General features: G+C 44.2%; 1 protein-coding gene across 2 annotated transcripts in view; it reads left to right on the top strand.

Moving 5' to 3' along the window:
- MARCHF7 (membrane associated ring-CH-type finger 7) overlaps positions 1-21,973 on the top strand; it is a 263,235-nt gene that overhangs the window by 102,863 nt on the left and 138,399 nt on the right. For both annotated transcript variants that reach the window (XM_078681680.1, XM_078681681.1), the window contains exons 5-6: positions 7,384-7,545; positions 11,871-13,107. In XM_078681680.1, coding sequence (XP_078537806.1) covers positions 7,384-7,545; positions 11,871-13,107 — 1,399 coding nt within the window. The remainder of the gene's footprint in view (positions 1-7,383; positions 7,546-11,870; positions 13,108-21,973) is intronic.

Below are 21,973 nucleotides of genomic sequence, written 5' to 3'. Positions count from 1 at the left end.
TTTTCCCTCCCGCCTGACGTTGTGGATGTCATCTTGTCAGCCAGGCGTGACTCCACTAAGTCCATTTATTCTTATAGATGGTCAAAATTTGTCATGTGGTGTGGGGAAAAGTCTATTGACCCTTTGAGAGCCCATTTGTCTGATGTTCTCCAGTTTGCCCTTTCTCTGGCGCAACAGGGGCTTGCTGTTGCCACAGTGAAGGGCTATCTTTCTGCGCTGTCGGCATTTCTCTGCTTGCCTGACCAGCCATCTCTTTTTAAGTCTCCTGTGGTTTTAAGATTTTTGAAGGGCCTCACAAATAAGTTCCCTCCTTCTCCTTTGATTGTGCCTCAGTGGGACTTAAATCTTGTCTTGACTTTTCTGATGGGTGCTCCCTTTGAGCCTCTTCACAAATGTCCCATGAGACTTCTTACTCTTAAAACAGTCTTCCTCGTTGCAATAACCTCGGCAAGGAGGGTAAGTGAGCTTCAAGCTCTTAGTTTCAAGCCCCCTTTCTTGACCATTCATGCTGATCGAATGGTTCTTAGGACCAGGGCTTCTTTTCTGCCTAAGGTGGTAACTCCTTTCCATTTAGGACAGTCCATTACCCTACCTACCTTCTATCCTCCCCCTCACCCTTCTAAGGAGGAAGAGAGACTACACCGTCTGGACCCCAAAAGGGCGGTGTCTGTTTACTTGGACAGATCTAAAGACTTTCGTCTGGATGACCAGCTCTTCATTTTGTTTGCTGGCTGCAAGAAAGGAAGAGCGGTCCATAAGAGAACCTTGTCGAGATGGATCGTCCTCTGCATTAAGATCTGCTACTCTTTAGCCGGTAAGGAACCTCCAGAGGGTATAAGGGCTCATTCAACTAGAGCTAAATCTTCGACCTCAGCATTGGTAGAGGTGTGCCTGTTGATATATGTAGAGCGGCAACTTGGTCTTCCCTCCACACTTTCGCGAAGCATTACTGCTTGGATTCCGAAGTGAGGAGGGACGGCCACTTTGCGCGTTCTGTCCTTCAGGATTTCCTGGTTTAGAAGAGTGGACACCCTCCTCCGGGAGTGGGGACTGCTGTGGGACTCTATTCACAAGGTGAGGAATCCCCACGGCAGATGTATCTATCAGAAGAACAAGTTACTTACCTTCGGTAACGCTTTTTCTGGTAGATACAATATCTGCCTGTGGATTCCTCACTGACCCACCCGCTTCCCCGTTGTCCACTCTTCTATACCAGAGTTACTGTAATGTAATGTATATATATTTTGCTATCATGGAAATGTTTCTATTGCTTTCCTGCATTTGCTTTACACTGTGTTTTGCCCTTACTATTGTGTACTGTGTATACTGTATACCTTTCTACTGTCATTGGTCCGTCCGTGTGCCTCGATGGCACGGAAAAAAGGGCGGAACTGATGTCATCACGCCGGCGTGGGCCTGTCATAGGCGTCTGTGACGTCAGCGGAGTCGCGAGCGATGTCGTGTCTCTATGACGTCCACGTCGGCACGAGGCTACAAAAAAGAATTTCCGAATGTTGCTGACGCAAGGGGATATTCACAAGATGAGGAATCCACAGGCAGATATTGTATCTACCAGAAAAAGTGTTACCGAAGGTAAGTAACTTGTTCTTTTGGAGAGACCACTGCCTGTGTCAGGCCAGTAAACACCACGTCTAATGTTGCCATAGCATTGCTGTTAGTAACTGTCTGCATTGGTGACTGGATATGACTTTTTAATCTGGTATTGCCCTGGGGAAACCAGTCTCTCTCACCATGGTGACACTGGCACCTGTATCCCTCAGTGCTTCTATTCTCATTGATCCAGGGGTACTGTAAATACTTTTACATGTGGGGTGGCCATACAGCTAAAGTGGCAAACTCCCCTTCCCCCCTCTGTGACTAGAACTGTTTCAGTGTGGACCCTGACTTGCTCTAGACCGTGTTGATCCCATCTGGTAATTGGCTACACCAGCACTACCAGGACTAGGGGGCTTCTTGTTAGGACAAGTAGCAGCTCCAGTTAAGTGTCCCAACTTCTTACAGTTGAAACACCAGGCCTTTTAGGGATCAATGTTTTTCCCTTTGTGCCTACCATTGGACTGGGAAGAGTTTTGGGACCTACCCCAAGCTGTTCTTTGGGGCCCTTTTGAAGACTCTTGGTTTTTGTTTTGGAATTCTCACCCCTTTCCCCTGCGGAAGGTTTGTGAACACCTTTCTTTTGGTCTTCCCCAGTGGCAGTTTGTTACCCTAGTCTTGACCCATTGGTCTGCCTTCTTTCCCTATTCTTTAGGAGAAATTAGACCTAGGTCTACCAGATGTTGATGCAACATTTCATTAGTCTAATGACTTAAAATATGTTTTCATAAAGATTGTAAAGTACATTGTTATCATGCACATTATTTCCAGTTACCATCCATCTAGTGTCTTAACTGAGTAATCTATGAAGTCAACCCAGGACTGGCTTTGAGTTTGTGAGTCCCCCTGAATCTAATACTATATTCCTCAGTTGTCGCCCAAAGCCCTCAATCCGAGTATTCATCATGAGGTCTTAAGACCCAGCATCTGCCTCAGTAAGGGCCAGGAGTCTGTCCCTGCAGGTACCAGTGAACAGTTCCCAAAGGAGAGCCCCCCCCAGGGTGACTTCTTCACTTTCCTCATTTCACAAGCCATCTCAAAATCTGTGAAACATTTGGTTATGTTATCACCTTCCTTAAATTTGGGGACAGTCCCTTTTGGGGATTTTAGGATCATAAGATTGCTCTGTCCTTATTTGGTATGTTGCTGCCACCATTGATGGGAGCTAGGTCCATCTCTTCTCTTTTTTTCTAGAGCCAGGAGTCCGGTCTCTAGGCCTTATCTTTTGTCAAACCTTACTAACATGTTGGTCTCATCATTGAGGCTGTACTCAATGGTCTCGGATACCTGACCCACCTGTGTGGGATCTAGCTGCTGTGAATAGTATTTTTGGAGTCGGGGGCACCGTGGCCCTCTTCTCACTAGGAAGTAAGAGGGGTTGGAAGTTATTCTCATCCCCTCCATCCTCTTCCCCATGTGAGAGGACTTCACCTAGCTCGGAGGGGTGGTCCTTAGCATACCCTGCCAACAGCTCCTTGAGATTTTGTTTGGAGGGATGGGACCCCATAACAATGTTTTTTTAAGTTTGCTTAGAGACCATAGCTCCCTAAATTCTTGATGGAGGTAAGGAGTGATGTCGAGCTCCTCAACCATATTCTGTCATTTGGCATGTTTTCACTAATAGTTGGGTTCTTGTTAAGAGATATTCTAAATAAATCTTAACCCTCACTATGGTGCGTTTTTATTTTTCGAAAACATTTTAAAGGGACATAACCAAGGCCCTATGAAGACTTTTCAGAATATGAAAAAATTTTCAATTGAAAAATTGTGAATTCTAAAGACAATTAGTTCTGTCATGTGATCGGGGGTTGACCAAGTCAGTCCAACAAATGTGAAGTTGTAGACCCCACTACTGAGCCACCAATGTAGGAAGCTGTCTCTGTATATACTATAACAAAGTAAGGTATATTGTGCACAGTCCAGTGGATCCCCAAAGGCTTACAGAGGTAAACATAGATAATACCTTACTCTATTTGTGGTATACCTTACTCTATTTGTGGTAGTGTGGGTGAGCAGTAAGGCTTAATGAGAAGGTCGTGCTAAGCATTTATTGTACACACTTGGGCAAGAAATGATTTCACACACTCAGACTGAACTCTGACCAATTGTTTTGTATAAAAATATTTCTTGGTTGTTTTCTATATATTGAACCAAGCAGGACTTGGTGCAGGTAAGTAAAATAGTACTTTTCAATAATACAGTTGAATGCAATTGGCTTTGTTACAGGTAAGTCAAATGTTCAGAAGTTGTTACTCTGCGGTGTACTCTGCGGTGTACTCTTTCTGCTCCGTGTGATATGCCTAGGTATCACACTGGGACGTTTCCTAGATAAAAGGCAAGGAAAATATTTTCTCAAAACACATTTGTTCAAAACACCCTCCACACTTAGAGATTTTTCATAGAAAAACAGTCAATACAATCTTGAGGAGGAAAATAGGGTTATCGTTTTGCAAGTAAACTGTCTTGAGGGATGAGTTTCTGGGGTTTGAACAAGGATTCCCCCAGGGTCAAGAATGCACTCAAACGGCATCATCAGTGGGTCTAGGGCGGCCGGGTGCAGAGTGCTGAGGCACCATGTTCTCCAATGGGGGATAAGGGGCCTCGGTTGGTGGCTTCTCACAGACACGTCTCTTGTATGTGGGAGCAAACCTCCTAGGGTTTAGCTCTGGGCAAAGGGGGGGAATCATAGTTAGCCCACACTTTTTTTCCGCCTTTCTTTCAGCCGAAAAGGGGGAGAGACCGGAAGGGGGCCTGCTCATGATAGCAGGAGAGGCTGGGGGTGAGTGATAGCAAGGTTTGGAATTTGAAGAGTTGTAGTAATGAACAGTGAAATGGTGAGGTGTGAGGAACCTGACAAACCTGCGACATGTGATTTCTGGGATGTATGTAGAAGGGAAGAGAAAGCTGATGTGGAAGGAAAGGGTAGTGAGGAGTGCATTGGGGGAAGGTAGTTCAAATGTGCAAGGGACTGAAAAAGGAAAGGTGTTAAGTGAAATGCCAGATTTGGATGCAAGGGAAGGTAGTAGTGGTAAAAGGGATATGCAGAATGAGGGGACCACTGATGTTGGTGATGGAGCGCTTTCACCAGTGAACCCCTTTGCTGTCAATCAAGCACAGAAGAACCTGTTTACTCTCTAGTGTGACCCTTTCTAGGTGATATCACACCAAAGTTTTACCAAAGAACCCTTTGCTATCTAATTATTCATACATTCATACAGAAAAGTCCCTAAAAAGTGCTTCCAGTTTTACCTAACCATGCACTTCCTCAGACAAGTGACCTCACTACAGAGTGGCTTCCATTTACCACCTGCTTATTCTGCCCCCGGGGATTCCAAACAAAACATACACGAACAAATTTGATTAATACATAAAATCAATATAATCCATAATCAATCAATAATTATTACATAACTAACTACCTATCTAAACTAAACCCTAACCATCCTCTGCTACCAAAAGATCTGATAGAGTGCAGGCTCGCCTTCCTGTTTTACCATACTCACCTGGGCCCATAAATCAACATACACACTTTGAACAGGTAAAGTCTACGCTTAATCAATTTCTGTGTTTAACCATTCAGGACCTATACCATTTGACTTAAACCTAGTTTCTGGTACCTAGAATCCTAAAGGATCAAGGAGTTAGAATAATAGGTAGAAATATAACATTTGCACTCGTGTAAAAACCACAAACTCTGGAAAGATTTAAAATTCTTATCTATGAAAATTCTTAAATGTCAGAGTCCATGTTAAATTGATTGAAACTTGGTCAATTAGCAAGAAATATTATTAAATTAAGATGACATGAGAATATTATGAAACTTTCAATAAGCATTGATACATAGGAAGGGTAGAAAAGGGAAACCGTACAAAGACGAATACCCACACAGATTTTATAGTCACCTAGAATGGTGTGAAGACCAACCCTGGCCATGGGCTGAGATAAAGGACAGAACCCTAAAGTGCAGGTGCTAGCAGGAAAGAACGGGTGCTGGCCAGAATCGGGACCGCTCTGAGCCAAATTGGATCATGTCAGGACCACCTCAGGCTAAGGCTGGCACCCACAGCTAAGGCACAACGCCTGCGTCACACCCACACTGCGGCTAATCGTCGAACCCCGATTGGGTTAGCGGAAATCTTCTCCCATAGAACCCCGATTGGGTTATCGAATCTTTTGACAGTGCTCCGCCAGCACCTCTGCTCTCGATCACCTATTGAGTGCGTTGGGTCAGTAACCGGTCAGCTACTCGGACAAGTTGGACAAATTAACTCGCTAGGCCTACTCTAGTTATACTATTTTTCTGGGCAGTGTACCACCCCCAATGTTGCAAGTGCAAGAATTCCCAACTTTGATTGGGCAGAAAGATGAGGAGAGGTCATCACACTATACCAAAATGAAATTTTTCTTTAGAATTTTGAAATTAGCGTGCCCGCCCATTAATTTTATTTTCCCATGCACGTTTATTCCACCCAACAGTGAATGTTCCAATAGTAAATACATTGTTATAATATTTTAACAATATCGTTCTCTTGGAAGTTCAGCAGGTCTGAGCTAAGACTTTGCCTCCATTCAATGTCATGAGTCCGCAGTTCTTGTATTTTGTGCGCATGTGCGTTTCAAAATGGAGTTACAGATGCATCTCAGGCTCAAAAACGAGCTAGTAGCAAAGTAGTAAAAACAGTTTTAGAACAAAGAATAAATGAATGTTCTGTATACCACTTATCTCTACTCTATTCCCATTATTTTATTTTACTTCAGCGTTAAGCAAAACAAACAGCTTAGCAAAAAAGCAGTGAAGCAAACTTCTTGCACGTTATGACACAGAGCAGCCATCTTAGTTCTAGTGCGCAGAAGCAAAAGCTTCCCACCAAAAGCAGAGAGTACGTCATGTCACGTGAGTGTGACAGACGCATGCCCAGTGGAAAAATCACGCGTAGCAGCGGCCATTTTAATGCAAACTAATTAGTTAATAAAAGCACATAGTCCAGATTCTCCTAGATGCTAGATATGTCGTGTAATGCAATATTAGACAAAACATGTTAGTACGTTTTGAGTTATTTGAGAGGGTTGAGTTCAAGCAAGTCGCTTTACGTGCGCAAACCTTGCTCCATCATTGGCGAGGGTAAGCGGATGAGAAGTAAACCTAAATGATTGTCCGATTATGATTGTGAAGATGTAAGTGATTAAATTATTTTTTTTCTTTCATTTTATTCTTTCCTCATTTGTTAAAGGGAGGAAGATGTTATGTTCTGTATTAGTATTATTGTTGTGCCATGCTTAGTTATTTCAATGCCTTATATACTTGTTGTCTTTTGAAGTGTTGTGCTTGCGCTTGCTTCCTAGAGGGATTCTATTCTGTTACGGTTGCTTGGAAGCTGGCTTAGCAAGGAGGCAGTAGGAGGTTAGTGGTGTTCCAGCAGAGATTAAACTATCTTGAAGTACCACTTTTTGGAATTACATTCATTACACTAGTGATCACGATCTATGACTTCAAGAAGACTGCCCAAGGTGATTGTAATTGCAGCCTTAGATTTAAGCCAATCCAGATAAAGGATTGTTTAGACTGTGAAGCACTAGTTACTGGGGTGTCAGCAGATCTCTTTATGATGTCATAAACATTTTACAGTTTCAGCATCTGGCTTGAATATATATGAGAAGCTATGAAGTGTGGTTTGTCTCATCAAGCCCTATTGACATTGAATAAGTATCCTTTTAGTTTATGTAGAATAATCATTGATGTTTAGTATGGGCTTAATGTTTTGTCTTCAGATTCCTCATGGAGGTACAGCCAAGTTCCCAGATCATCCTCAATACTTAGTTCACCTGATTCAGAGCTAATGGGACTAAGGAGAGCACATGAAAGACCAACTCAACCTACCAGTGCGTTTGTGGATTATAGTTCAAGAAATGGTGACTTGACATCTTCAGCATGTATGTATATTGCTCACAATAACACTTTATCATGTGGTCTGTTGAATAATTTTTATTCCTATTTTGCGACAACTTGTAAACACTAAGTAATATTACTCCAATGCTGAGATATATATAATGTAATTCTATGTTGCATGGCTATGGTCTACTGTGTTTGCCTGCTCTGGTGTGCTGGAATTGCCCTAGCAACCATTGTTGCATAGTAGCCACTTTAAGTTTTTCTTCTAAATACCTCACACTCTCAGTGCTTTAGTTTTGCTCTACCATGTAGTGTTCTTCTTTAACTTTCAGGGTAGTTTATAGTTCATACCTTATTTTTTGTTACATTTAAGATTTGAGACTGAATTACTCTTGCTGGTGTTGCATTTACCATACTATAGAGTACAGAAGGCATTCGCTTTATGCAGATTGTTTTTCTGGCAAGACCTGTAACAAATTCCATGTGAATTCTACCCACTGCAGTTAAATTGGGATTTTTCCTAAAAAATGTTCTAGAACTAGTTATTGGCGCTTAAAATAAAAAGCTCTGCACAGAAGTGCCTCTGGAGCACATGGGAATGCAGTGATTTTATACACTTCTGGACATGTTACAACAGGCACTACGGATGCTTGCGTGGTTATTTTGTTTGATACCAGTTGTGCAAGTGTACTTTTTGCGTCCGGGTAATCTCAAAGGGGTTATCCCTAACTTCAATGGGGGTGTTACATAGTTTGCCTGTGGCATGTTACTGGCTGGTGCAGGGCTAAACTGGCTCTCTGGAGGTGCCAACCGTGTCACTCAACTGCCCCCCCACCCCCACCTTACCTGCAGGAGATCCTATTGCTCTGCACCATCGGGGAGGGGGCAGGGTTGGGAAATCCTTGCCTAGTTTATTTTATGTACAGTTACATTCAGAGGTTGACCAGGAGTTTCAAACCGTTGAGTCTTTCAGTACTGAGCTGTCCACCATGCAGATGCAAATTAGCACATACCATGGTGACAGGACTTTATGTTCATGTTTTTTTCTTTTCTTTTTCAGTTATAAGGGCCAAAGGCAAAGTAAATTTGTGAGCAAAAAAAGTTGAAGTAACTGAGTATCAGTCGGAATGGACACAGGCTTTCAAAGTAGAATCTGACTTTTAGTATGGCTTTCAGCGGATCTCTTCCTGTACCCAGTAATGCAGGCCAAAGTTTATTCTCTGCTCCAGAGAACAATGAGGGAATTGCTAATGGAGCATGGAGACTAATCCATTATGAAGTTTGAGTGAAGTGGGTGAGGCAGTAAAGGTGAATGAACTACTGAGAGGTGTCCTTTACAATTCCTCTCTTGGAAGGTTGCTTTTCTTATCGCAATCACTTCCTTAAGGAGATTTGGTGAACTCCAGGCACTAACTATACAAGAACCCTTATTTCAACTTCATAGAGACAAAGTAGTTCTTGAAACCAATCCCAAATTTCTACCTAAAGTGGCTTCTGCTTTTCATATCAATCAAGCAGTCTACTTACCTGTTATTTCCTCAACCTGATTCTGTAGTAGAACGAGCTCTACACACATTAGATGTTAGAAGAGCTCTACTATATTATGTGGAAAGAATAAAAGACTTTCGCAAGACAAAAACAGCTTGTTTTTGCTTTTTTGCCACCACACAAAGGCAATCGCATCTCTAAATCGGGCATTGCAAGATGGATTGTCAAATGTATTCGAAAATGTTATGTAAAAGCGAAAAGAATCTGCACCGTACCCCTTAGGACGCATGCCACCTGCAAAATAGGCGCTACTATGGCTGTTTTAGGGAATATTTCCTTAGCTAATCTCTGTAAGGCAGCAACATGGTCTACACTGCACGAATTCACCTAACATTCTTGTGTAGATGTTAGTGAGGCTGCAAGCTAATGTAAGCCAGGCAGTACTTAAAACACTTTTTCAAACAACTGCAACAGGTTAGCTACCGCTATTGGGTGTTACTGCTGATTAGTCTATGCAAAGTATGTGATCTACAGCTCACATGCCTCGAACGGATAATGTTACTTACCCAGTAAGCAGCTGATATTTGCATGTAGAGCTGTAGTTTCAAATGTGCCCACCCACCTCCCTGGGTACCTATACCCGTTGCTTTTGTTCTTACTTGCATACATACACATGGATATCTCTGTTTTACCATTACTAACTCTATTCTCACCCTCTGCGGGAAAACAATCTAACAATGGAGTTGATGCCCATGTGCACTATCAGCAAAAGGAGGAGTCACCTACCTTGTGACTGGAAAGACTTCTTCGAAGAAAAACAACTTGCAAACATCCGGACCCAACACTAGATGGCAGGAGTATGCAAAGCATGTACATCTACAGCTCTACATGCCAAGACCAGATGCTTACTAGGCAAGTAACATTATCTTTCTACTTATGTGCTGCATTCTGCAGCACACATAGGAGGAATTTGCCTCTTAAGTATGTTTGTGCAGGAAGTTGCCCCTTTATGCACAAAAACAATCATGCTTGTTACACTGACACCCTTGCACATTGGTGCCAAGGTGCCTGTGTTTGCACAAGGCTGCACATAGTGTGCCAGCGCTAGGGAACAGCAGAAATGCGCCATATCTTTGTGAATATGGCGAATTTCTGCTCTCTGCATTTCACACAATGCAGTGCAGTAAGTTGCCTTACTGAGTTGTGAAATGCAAGTAAATCTGCCCCATAATCTAGTGCAGTAACCAGCTAAGCAGGCTACAATCATGAATACCATAAATGGGGCATGCAGAGCTGTTTAAAGCTACCAGTGACTGAAAACCCATAAACGATAGCTCATGCGTCTGCTCACACCTACACCACACTGCTACATGCTGCAACCCTTAACACGATAATCGCACCTTGGTAGTCATCACGCACAACATAAACACTTCCTACATTGGATCACAAAATAAAGACCACACCCACACCACCCTATATGGTGTAGCTTGCTGCCAATGTAGGTAAGCACTTCAGTGCCACATATAGGTGTAGTACGTTCTATACAAATGGCAACACAATATTCACCACTTTAATCGCCAAGATTTGTTTTGATCCTGCCAAAATCTGTTTCCATATGTTGAAATGTGTACAGTTAATTTACAAGAATATTATTTTTTTTGTGAATTAGAAAGAGTGACATCCTACTGTATTTAGTTTTGCACTTCCTGTACATAATGCCACTGGAATCCTGAGTCTGCTGTCATGGAACTGATCCTGCGGCTGCTGCGTTTTCATAATTCGGAATTTATTGCATTTGCCACATAATCCATCATCTGCTGCATAGTCTATGAATTAAAAAAATAATTTTTTGTTTCTAGCTGAAACGGATCAAAATGTACGAAATGTTGCAACATGTGCCGCAGTGCAAAGGAAGGTCCTTTTCAAAGGTTAAATGGCCTCCTTTTGGTTATGCAGAGCTGTATTTGGATGTGGAACCGGTACTAATGATGTGAAGCCTTTGCCCAGACCGTGCTAAAGTGTAAACAAAAACAAAATAATGAAGTGATACTATAAAGAATGTGGAGCATTAAGGGGCAACACTTGTGTTTTCTTGCCTAAAAAATTTGTCAAAACTCCCACAAAATGTAGGCTTCAGCTGCTGCCTAATTCCGGTGGTTCTTTCTATATTGCAGACAGATTGACATAGAGTTCACTTTAGACAATCCTTTCACTTTCAAACGGAAGAAAAGTAAACAACATTTTCATGTTAAGTTAAAAGAACCAATTTGTAAGACAACATACTGACATTTAAAACTTCTTGGAACATGCAGCAAATGTAACCAGATAAAAACAACACTTTGAGGGATTTTTATTGCTCATTCACCTTCTGCACTCCTGCACCTCTAAAGTGTGCCGCCAGCTGCCTCTCAGTTGGGGGCAAAGATTATTCTCGGCTGGCCTGGCCCTCAAAAACCACCACCCAACACCCACCACACCCCCCCCAGCCCTGCTGCTGCATGTGCTTTAACTTTACAGTGCTGCTATCATGCTGGCTCTAAACTATATGAGGAATTGAACTTCTACTTCTAGCTATGCTGTTATGTCATGTGTGTGGAAGCTTGTACCCCGGCTGTCTATTTTGACCTGTTGCTGAGGCACTCTAGTACTGCTGCCTGTACCACAACACTTTTGTGTAATGAAGCTTCTCTATTGCTGCATATGCTGGAACTTCAATGTGCAGATGATTTCACTGCTGATTGTCCTGAATTACTTATTAGTCAAAACTATTGATTTTATCCATGCATGTTCTTTGCAGAGATTTAGTATTTTGGTAGTAAAGCCTCTAATATGTTGCGTTTAAAATGATTGCTGTTTTTTGTTTCCAAATTATTTTAAGATCTTCAAGAGCCAGTTGCCAGCTCTCATCCCCAGGGTGCAAGACCGAAACAAAGTGTGTTGGGTCCTGTGCAGCTAAATTCATCCACAAACCACCAGTTGCCTTCTGAACACCCATCATCTTTGTTTACAAGAGACTCAAATCGAAGTTTTCGTAGGCAGTCTGCTCCAAGAGAAGGTATCTCTCCGCAGGGGAGTGCACATTCTAGCTTTACTCATGTTATGAACAATGATGGATTTCCTTCAAGCAGCACGCCTTTCCCTTTAAGCTCTACTGGAAGGTTATCCCCTTCTCGACAAACAAGATCTGTTGCTGAAGCTCCTACAGACACAGATGGAAGACGTACCACAAGGCACATATTATCACGTTTAGCTTCTAGTATGTCTTCCACCCTTTTTTCACGAAGATCCAGCCAGGATTCCTTAAATGCAAGAGCACTTAATTCTGGGTATTCATATGCAGAGCCAGTAGTTCAAGGTTCTGTACCATCCAGTGCAACTCAATCTAGAGTGTCCAACCCTACTTCTACATCTACAGATGTTGGATCGTCTGAATCATCTCAGGGATTTGGATTCCTTAGACGAAGAAGATGGTGCTTGCCTACTGGATCTCAAAACCAGAGAGCCAATTTAGATACTGATCGATACAGAGGAGAAGAGCCTGAAGCCAGGACCACAAGTTCTTGGCTATCCTCGTCTTTTAGAAACCGCTGCACACCTTTGTTTTGCAGGCGCAGGAGAGAAGGTAGAGCTGAAACTCCAAGAATGTCTACCTCTGAAACGTCTCGATTACATCCCCTTTTTGGGAGATCATCATCAAGAGAAGTTAATCCAGGAGAAGCAGCAGCACAGTGCCTCAACAGAGCTGCTTCTACTGGATCTCCAGATTTGCATACACTTTTTAGAAGGGAAGCTAGAGCAGCGGGACCTTCTGGAGAACCTACACACCACTTAAATGGAGCTACTTCAGTTTTATCACCAGTACCTGAAATGCCTAGTACAAGCACTGCCACTTCCTTAGCAAGTGTTTCACAAAGGAGGAATGTAAGTCTCTCCGACGTTTATCCTGATTCCTTATTCAGTTTTGCAGTCCCCCCTGGACTTGGTAGTTCCTCTCCGAATAATGTCATGATAACAGTGGATGTTTTCACCTCTGGGAGGACTCCAGGAGATGGTCATGACAATGGCAAATCCCAATCATCAAGGGATCCTGAGAAATTGAAGAAGATTAAGGAGAGGTAAAAAAATGTTTGTGAAAATGTTTCATATTTAAATTCAGTAGATGTGAAAACTAGCTAAAACAAATATTCCTTAACGTATGCAGCCAGAATTGAAGACTGTTAATAAGTCACTGCTGATAAAGTAAGTTTAACCTATAAAGACAGCTTACCAACACTTTATTTTGTGAATTCTAGGCGCAAAATATTTTGCAGTGTCTTAAGCACTATTGTTTTTTTACTTTCCCTTTAGCAAACTGTTTTCAATTCATACAAAACCAGAAGTAGAATATTGCATAACAATTTCACAGAACTGTTTCTCCAAGATAGTTTGTTGCTGAACTAATCTAGTCTTTATTCATGCAAATTCTAAAACCTTAATTGATTGTGGTTTTGTTTTTGGGTGTTTTTTTTTTTTAATGGCAAAGTACATTTTCAAGAAATGTGCGCGGTATCTATTGATATCATTTTTTGTCAATGAAATGACCATCCTAAATAGTCAAGCTAATGTAGTGACAAAACTGCCAAGCTGGTATGACCGTACTCTTGCGCCTGGGTAGAAGAAATGCAAAGTGGTTTCAATGGACTGTAATAACTGAGGTTGATAATGAACACTACAAAGTGCCATAAATGCCCGTCCAACCTGCCCCCCTTTCTTCGTCATGTGATATTATTCCCCTGTGAACCTGTGTCTTTGTGTTGTAGTTCAGTTCAATCAAATTGTTTTGTTTTTCCTTAATCATATCTTTCTCTTTCGTCCCTTAATACAGCCATACTTGGTTTCACACTAGTCTGTTAGACCATATTTTAGCCTTGTAATTTGGCTGATTGACATTTAAATCTCCAGTATCGGTCTCGAGCTGTAGAATAGTTTATATGGGCATCTTCTCAACACTTATCTAGGAGTGGCTGATCTTACGCCAGTGTGGAATTGGGCACTTCACAGCAGAGACTTAAAATCAGTGTAGTCTCGGACCCTTGTAGCCAAGTGGTTCCTCTAGCATGTTAAGAAATACAAAAACATCCTCTCCATTTGGCTCTTTACTGGTACCAATTTTAAGTAGTGCGGTTAAAGAAATAAATGGCTCTATATATGTCTTGTGGACTCTTACGGTGACTTCAGTAGGACGATTGTAAACGGCAATCCTCCATGCTGCTAGTCTTTTAGATAACAATTTTTCTGTCCTTATGGCTGTAGACCTCCTTGCCCGGACCTTAAAAATTATTTGAATATATTTATTAGTACTTAACTCCTTGGGTGCTAAGCTACGGCGTTCCGGTGCTCACCTCGCCCGTTCCGTGGAATGCTCGCACGCTGGGCTGATTCCCCTGCTGTGCTGAACGTTCCATGGGAACGGGTGTGACCATGACCAGCTCAGCTCGTCATGAGCACCGGAGCGCCGTAGCTCATGATGAGCTGACCTCGTCATGAGCACCGGGGCGCTTTACGCGCCCCCCAGCACAGCGGGGTAATGTGCCCCGCAGCCAAGGGGTTAAAGAAGAAACAAAGACCTTGTTCTGGTCAGTATCAGACTAAAGAAATTCGGACTTGAATTGAATCGCTACAGTATTAGAATATAGGTGAAAAACCAGTTCAACATCATGCCGCATACATGGGTTACACTATCGAATTGTGAGAACCTTTACAGTCATGAACTGCATACAGTACTTTTGTGGGGTCTCCTGTATTTTGTCTCATACAAGTTCAGTGAAGATACACAAGATCTCATCCTTTTTACTGTCCAGTTCTTTGGTTAATGATATGGTGGGAGTGTAGATCTGTGAATACTTATCAATCTTCGTCTGTTCTCTCCCATGGTCCCATATTTTATTACAGTTTGAGGTCATCCTCTTGCCTTGTATACAGATTATTCTGCATTCATACACTAGTCCATATTTGTGTTCCATTTATTTGATTTATTTAAGAGGTTTTATATAGCGCTGGCTGGACCCAGGAGTATCAGAGCGCTTTACAAGGTGTTTCCATACAGGTACAGTGTGTATAAGCACAGACAACGGAATATAAAAAGAGCAAGTCCACATAGGATACATGACATCTAGATAAAAAAGTAAAAACAATTGCTAGACACTGAGTCATACAAAATAGCGGTCACAGTTTGGCGGGAAGCCTCACTTAGGTATACAAAAAAAATGCAACAGAACTGACGGTCATGAGGAGGGGAGGTAAGGTGATCAGATAGAAGGAAAGGGAGTTGGCCAGGCGGGTTGTCACAAGTCATATGCAGAGCAGATAGGTGGGGTGATGCAGAGGGGCGAGGCTACCAGGGAGGGATTAGAAACCCCAGTATTTATTAAGGAGAAGAAGTTTGAGTTCTTTTTTGAAACTGGGGTAGGACTGGTTACAGCGGAGGTCTTTAGGGAGGGCATTCCAAATAAGTGGGGCATTGCCTGAAAAGGAGCGTGACTGAGTGGAATTCTTTTTTTGAAGGGGGGGGGGGGTAAGTAGGAGGGTGTTGGAGCTTCTCAGTGATCGCGTGCAGCCTGCTTTGGTCAGTTTATTGGAGGGGTAGGTCGGTGTGTTTTGGTGGAGGATTTTGTGCGTAATGCAGGCGGTTTTATATGTGGATCTACCTTCAATGGGGAGCCATTTAAGGGATTTAAGGGCGGGAGAGATGTGGTCAAATCGTTTACAGTCCGTGATAAGCCTAGCCGCGAGGTTGAGCACAGATTTAAGAGGTGCCAGGTGGGTTTGGGGAATTCCGGTGAGGATGGCATTGCCGTAATCAATGCGCGATAGAGCAAGCGATTGGACTGCCAGTTTAAAGTCATCAATTGGGATGAAGGGCTTAATTGTCTTAAGGTTACGGAGGGTAAGGAGGGCTCCTTTGGCAGAGTTGTTGATGTGAACGTTGAGAGTTAGGCGTTTGTCAAGGGAGATGCCCAAGGATTTGACTGAGGTGGCTAGGGACAGGGAGCAGTTGAGGGCGTTAAGGTCTGTGATCCACTTTTGAATGGGGAGCAGGTTGTTTTTTGGGGAGAAAAGAATAATTTCAGTTTTTTTTGGGTTAAGTTTGAGATGGTTCGAGTGGAACCAGGCTTGAATTTTGATGAGGGTGCTGTTGAGGTGGAGGATGTCAGCATGGGTTTTTATCTTATGGTAGAGTTGTGTATCGTCAGCGTAGAGGTGATAGTTAATCCCTGCTTGTTTGAGAATGAGGCGTGAGAGGTTCCATGAAGAGGTTAAAGAGAGGGAGATAGTATGGATCCTTGTGGAACTCCTAGAGAGATGGGGGAGGGGTTCGAAAGGCAATTGTGGATTTTAATTTGCTGAGCGCGGTGCTGCAGGTATGAGACAAACCAATTATGAGTCATGCCATTAAGGCCGAATCGTTCTTTAAGGACTTTGAGAAGAACAGAGTGGTTAACGGTATCGAACGCTGCGGAGAGATCGAGGAGGATCAGTAGGCTAGATTAGTCATTGTCGAGGGAGTGGTGAATGTCATCTATAATGTTAAGCATGGCGGTTTCGGTGCTGCAGCCTTTCCTGAAGCCAGATTGAAGAGGGTCAAGTAAGTTTAAAAAGTTCAATGTGTCTGTCCAGCTGAAAAAGGACACATTTTCCAAGGGCTTTCGAGAGGAGGGGCAAGTTGGAGATAGGACGGAGGTTGTTGAGGTCATTAGGGTCAGCCGTAGGGTTTTTAAGAATGGGGGTGATTTGTCCCAGTTGAAGGGAGGTGGGGACACAGCCGGTGGCTAGGGAGGTGTTAATGATCGAGGTCCAGGCAGGTGTGATGATATGTTTGAGGTTTTGGACAAGTTTAGAAGGGAGGGGATCTTTAGTGTGGGAGGGTTTAAGTTTTGCAATGATGTCAAAGACATCTCTTTCAGTGACTGGCTGGAAATTTATGCCAAGCGGCGTTATTTTTAGGGTGAGTGTTGGGGGGGATTAGAATCTTGGAGGGTGGAGGGAAAGGGGGGGGGGAGTGAGATGTGTATTATGGAGGGTCGTGGAGGGAAAGGGGGGGGAGTGGGCAGGAAGCAGGTGCAGTAGGGGGGATGTGTAGTATGGAGGTAGGGGTCAGAGTCGGCAGGAAGGATTGCTCTATTTTTGTAATTTTTTCAGAGAAAAAGAGGGCTATTTCTTCGCATCTGGTCGTCGAGGCCATAAGTACAGGCGGAGCGGCTGAGGTTTGATTGCGAACAATGTTGAACAGTTCTCTGGGTCTGTTTTTGGCTTGGTCAAGTTGTGTTCTGAAAAAGGATGCTTTTTGTTTAAGGATGTGTTTTTTGTAAGAGGATCTTGCAAGTCTGAGGCGAGCTAGGTGCAAGGGGGAAGGGTGCAGTCTCCATGTTCTTTCAGTCTGTCTCAGTGAGCGTCTTTCATTGTTAAGCTCCGTATTAAACCATGATTTGGAAAGGACGGTTCTTTGGTTTTTGAGCTTAAGCGGGGCCAGGAGGTCTAGGGTTTCAGCAACTGCAAGTACAGTAATCCACTTTCGGCGGATACTCATATCCTCATAAATCAACTATGCCTCGGTTTGCCACCATCATCGCTGTATTACAAAAAAGATGATCTGTAAGGGTCTGTTCTCTCCAGGTGCCCAGCAGGGCCGGTTGCAGTGTGACCGCTATTTCAGTCCCCACAACCCCTGAAGGGCTGTTATGTACCCCGCCTCAAAGAGGGCCTGGTCCCAGGACAGGACCATCATGGAGAAGGTAACCACCGCGTTTAGAGCGCTTAGAGCGAATATTAGAATAGCGCTGTGCTGTGGCTCGCGCTTTGCTTTTTAAATACCCTTTGTGTATTTTGGTTGTTATTGTGTTATATTTGCCCCTGATTTTAATCCGCTATTGCAGCGACCCCCCCCCTGGCCCTCACCACACATAAAACAAATTCCAGCACCGCTACTTAGCGGGTTCGGGCTCCGGGGTTCCTAGGTGACGTGACGACGACGCCATCTTGGGAAGGCTGTTAACTTCCTTGTTGGGGGTTAGCGCGCTAGCGCTTTTGACCACCACTCGCCTATTTAATTCTCGCTTGGAGCGTAGCGGTCTAGCGCAGCGGTCGCGCCTTCGCTACGCCTGAGTCTCGCCAGAGTCCTGCCCGTCTGCGCCCGTCAGCGCTAAGGCAGGGCTAGGGCAGGGGACTCCGGCTCACTCAGGATGATATCTGCTGAGCGCCTGTGTTTGCTGCGACACCAGGTACGACATTGTTATCATGGTTCTTTGGATCCCCTCAGTGGGCCGTATCAGTGCCCCACCTGTTCTTTTAAACTACCTCTGCCTTTGCCTATTAAGGGTTTTCAATTTAGGCCTACAGTCGACAGCAAACAAGATACTGTTGCAGACTTACCCACTCAATCTACCCTTAAAGTTTTACATCTGAATGTCAGATCATTGTCCTGCCACTCCCAAGAAGTTTTTTCCTTGATAACTGATGATCCGGATATCTTTTTTTTTCACGGAAACCTGGCTGCATGATCAGTCTATGGCGGTCACGAATCTAGCTCTCCCCGTGGGATACACCATGCACTCCCTCCCTCGCAATGCTAGAGGTGGAGGTATAGCAGTTGCGGTAAAATCATGCTACCCCTGCATATGGAAATCCATCACCATTGCAGGATGTGAGAGTGCCCTTTTCAACATCTCAGTGAATCCCCACTTTACTTTTACGGGACTACTAATTTATAGGCCCCCTGGTCCTGATGGCGCTTTTCGCCAAAGCCTCCCGGAGGTGATTTCCTCCCTAGTTTTAAAAACAGCTAATTTTACGATTATTGGCGATCTTAACTTGCATATGGATGTCCCATTCTCCAACTCGGTCCATAGCTTGTTAGCAGATCTTGAAGCGCTGCAATTGATTCAAATGGTACAACTACCGACCCATATAGGTGGCCACTTACTAGATCCCGTTCTGACGAATCTTGTGACTAACATCTCAGTGCTGCATCCTAGACCTATGGCCTGGACTGATCACCATTTGATTGAAATTCGTATCATTACTACTATTCCTCTCCCGAGAAATAACACCCCAGCCAGTTTCAGACGCCCCTGGAGAAACCTGAATTTAGAGCATTTCCATCAGCTCTTGATGAAATACCATCCCCTACCCCCTACTGAAGTCTCTCGCGGCTATGATAGTTTCTGCGAATGGCTAAATCATTCGCTAGATATGCTCATTCCGGCCAAGTGGAGTAAGACTAGATCTAGTCCTTCTAGCCCTTGGTATAATGATTCTCTTAAAATACTTAAAGTCTCCTGTAAAAAGGCAGAACGCGCGTGGCGCAAAACATGATACTGACCTCAAGGCGGCCTATAGGGCTTGCACTAGAGTGTATCATCGGGCCATATGCGCAGCCAGGGCTGCTTTCTACTCTCAGGAGATTAAGAACAGTACAAACCCGACTAAGGTCATCTTCAGGGTGTGTAAGGACCTTACAAGAAAGAGGACTGACAGTGCTGTTATTGAACCCTCTATGGCACACTGCGAGGATTTAGCCTCGTTTTTTGTAGAAAAAGTGGAGGCCATTTACAGATCATTTTCTCAGCTCCCCATCAGGGAGAATTTGTCTACATCACTGGTTCTCAAACCATTGTTGATTATTCCCAGTCCTACTCTGGATGAGTTTTTAGCTTTGACGACAAAAGTCAAATCCGGCTCTCCGGATGACCCAATGAGACCCGCTCAATTTCGAGAATCTGCTGAATGCTGTTATCCTGCCTTGCAGGGTCTTATCAATTTGTCCTTTAGCACGGGCAGTGTTCCCAGGGCTTGGAAACAGGCGACGGTCATCCCTATCCTTAAAAAACCTGCCCTTGACCCCACTAAACCAGAACACTATCACCCCATCTCCCTTCTTCCTTGGCCAGCCAAACTAGCAGAAGCGCATGCTAATCTTATTCTATCATCTCACCTGCAAGAAGCGAATCTACTGGATAAATCCCAGAACGGATTCCGTGCGGGTCATAGCACCGAAACTGCTCTTTTGGCTGTGGTGGAGCACATCAGGAAGATGTTGGATCAGGGTCAGACGGCGGCACTGATCCTTTTGGATCTCAGTGCCGCCTTCGATACGGTGTCCCATCAGATTCTTTTACACAGTCTGATGGAGGCAGGAGTTGGAGAGGTGGCACTTGAGTGGTTTCGTTCCTTTCTTAAGGATCGAGGCTTCAAAGTGTCTACACCTCCTTTTGTCTCGGCTTCTCGCCCTATACTTCAGGGTGTTCCCCAAGGTTCGGCTGTTAGCCCTACCTTATTTAATTTATATGTTCAGCCTTTGGCGGAGGTAGCCCATAGTTTCGGTCTCTCCTTAGTGTCATACGCCGATGACACGCAGCTGGCGGTGGCACTTAATGGCGACTCCAACATGGACGCCCCCACCTTCCAGTCAGCACTAAAAGCTGTTGCTGGCTGGATGGCGAACAATCGACTTCAACTTAATGCCTCTAAAACCGAGGTCATTATTTTTGGTAGGGAAAGTGGGTTATGGGGAGATCAATGGTGGCCGTCTGATCTAGGCCCTGTTCCCACCCCTGTAAGTGAAGTCAGAAACCTCGGGGTGTGGTTTGACGACAAGCTTTCTTTCACCTCCCACACTAAGCGCGTGGCTGGCACATGTCTAGGTACTCTGCAGTGTCTGCGACCTATTTTTAAGTTTGATGCGGAGACCAGACAGATTATAGTCCAAGCTCTGGTTCTTACCAGATTGGACTACGCCAACTCTCTGTTTTTGGGTCTAAATCAGGCCGAACTATCCCGACTTCAGAGGGTCCAAAATGCGGCGGCTAGGATGCTTGTCGGCCTTCCGAAGTTTGTCTCAGCTCGTCGAACCATCCAGGATCTTCATTGGTTACCGATGGAGCAAAGAATTAAGTTTAAGGCCCTCTGCCTAACTTTTAAAATTCTTAAATTTGCCTCCCCTCCTATTCTTTCACAGACTATCCTGCACTATGTCCCTGCTAGAACCCTTCGATCTGCTGGATTGAATCTCGCCATTGTACCGCGTTTTAAGAGCTAGAATGGGTGGACGTTCGTTCTCGGTGCTGGCGGCTGCCCTCTGGAACTCTTTGCCGGCTCCTCTCCGCTCAATCTCTGACCTGCTCCCTTTTAGGAAGGCAGTGAAGACCTTCCTCTTTTCCACAGTGTAGATTTTGTCTCCTGCCTTCTGTTGTTGCGTTACCCAACTCTCCAAAGTGCCGGGACGCCTCTTGGCTGCGGCATCCGAGCGCTATACAAAATAAAAATAACATAACATAACATGTGTGCAGCAATGACCCATGCTGCATATAGTGACTAAGATCTTGATCAGTGGTGGTTCGTCCGATTTTGTACAGGTTAGTCCTCGTGAAGTAAGCCTTATGAAGATTCTTCACCAGTCTAAAGACCACCTTGATGGTGCGCATTAGTGGGGATTGGCATGCCTCAGACTTCTTGTCCTGAAGCATACTCGGGTCATCCTCCGACCTTGATTGCAAAGCAGTAAGGGGCGGCCTATTTGAGTAGTGTTCTACATACTTGGGAGACTGCATGCTTGTGGAGAGGACAGCTGGATTTTGCATTCTAGGTGGGACTCATCCGCTGCATGTTCAAGCTGAGTCTTGTGCTCCATGCATGGCGAAGTTGGAGGTACTAAAGGTTTTGCGTGGTGGAAATCTTGTACTGCGTCTGGAGATCACAAAGGAAAAACCCTAGGGGGCCTCATAGTTCCCTTCTCCGAGGTTCCCAACATTGCAGTCGTGGAACCCCTGCAATCGCATGACCTCTAGAAGGATTCCAGAGTCTTGAAGGGCCGTCTTAAGTGTTAATTTGTCCCCCACAGCCCTAATTGCTCTCTTCCCCACAGTGACCACTGTGGCTTTTGAGGAGGGGCCTCTGTCTTATCTGCCATTAGAGGTCTCCAAGGTAACCACACTGTCAGTCATTCCT

Source organism: Lissotriton helveticus, chromosome 3_1 (genome assembly GCF_964261635.1).
Source record: "Lissotriton helveticus chromosome 3_1, aLisHel1.1, whole genome shotgun sequence".
In the NCBI taxonomy this organism is placed as follows: Eukaryota; Metazoa; Chordata; class Amphibia; order Caudata; family Salamandridae; genus Lissotriton; species Lissotriton helveticus.
This window is presented reverse-complemented; position numbering and strand designations above follow the sequence as displayed.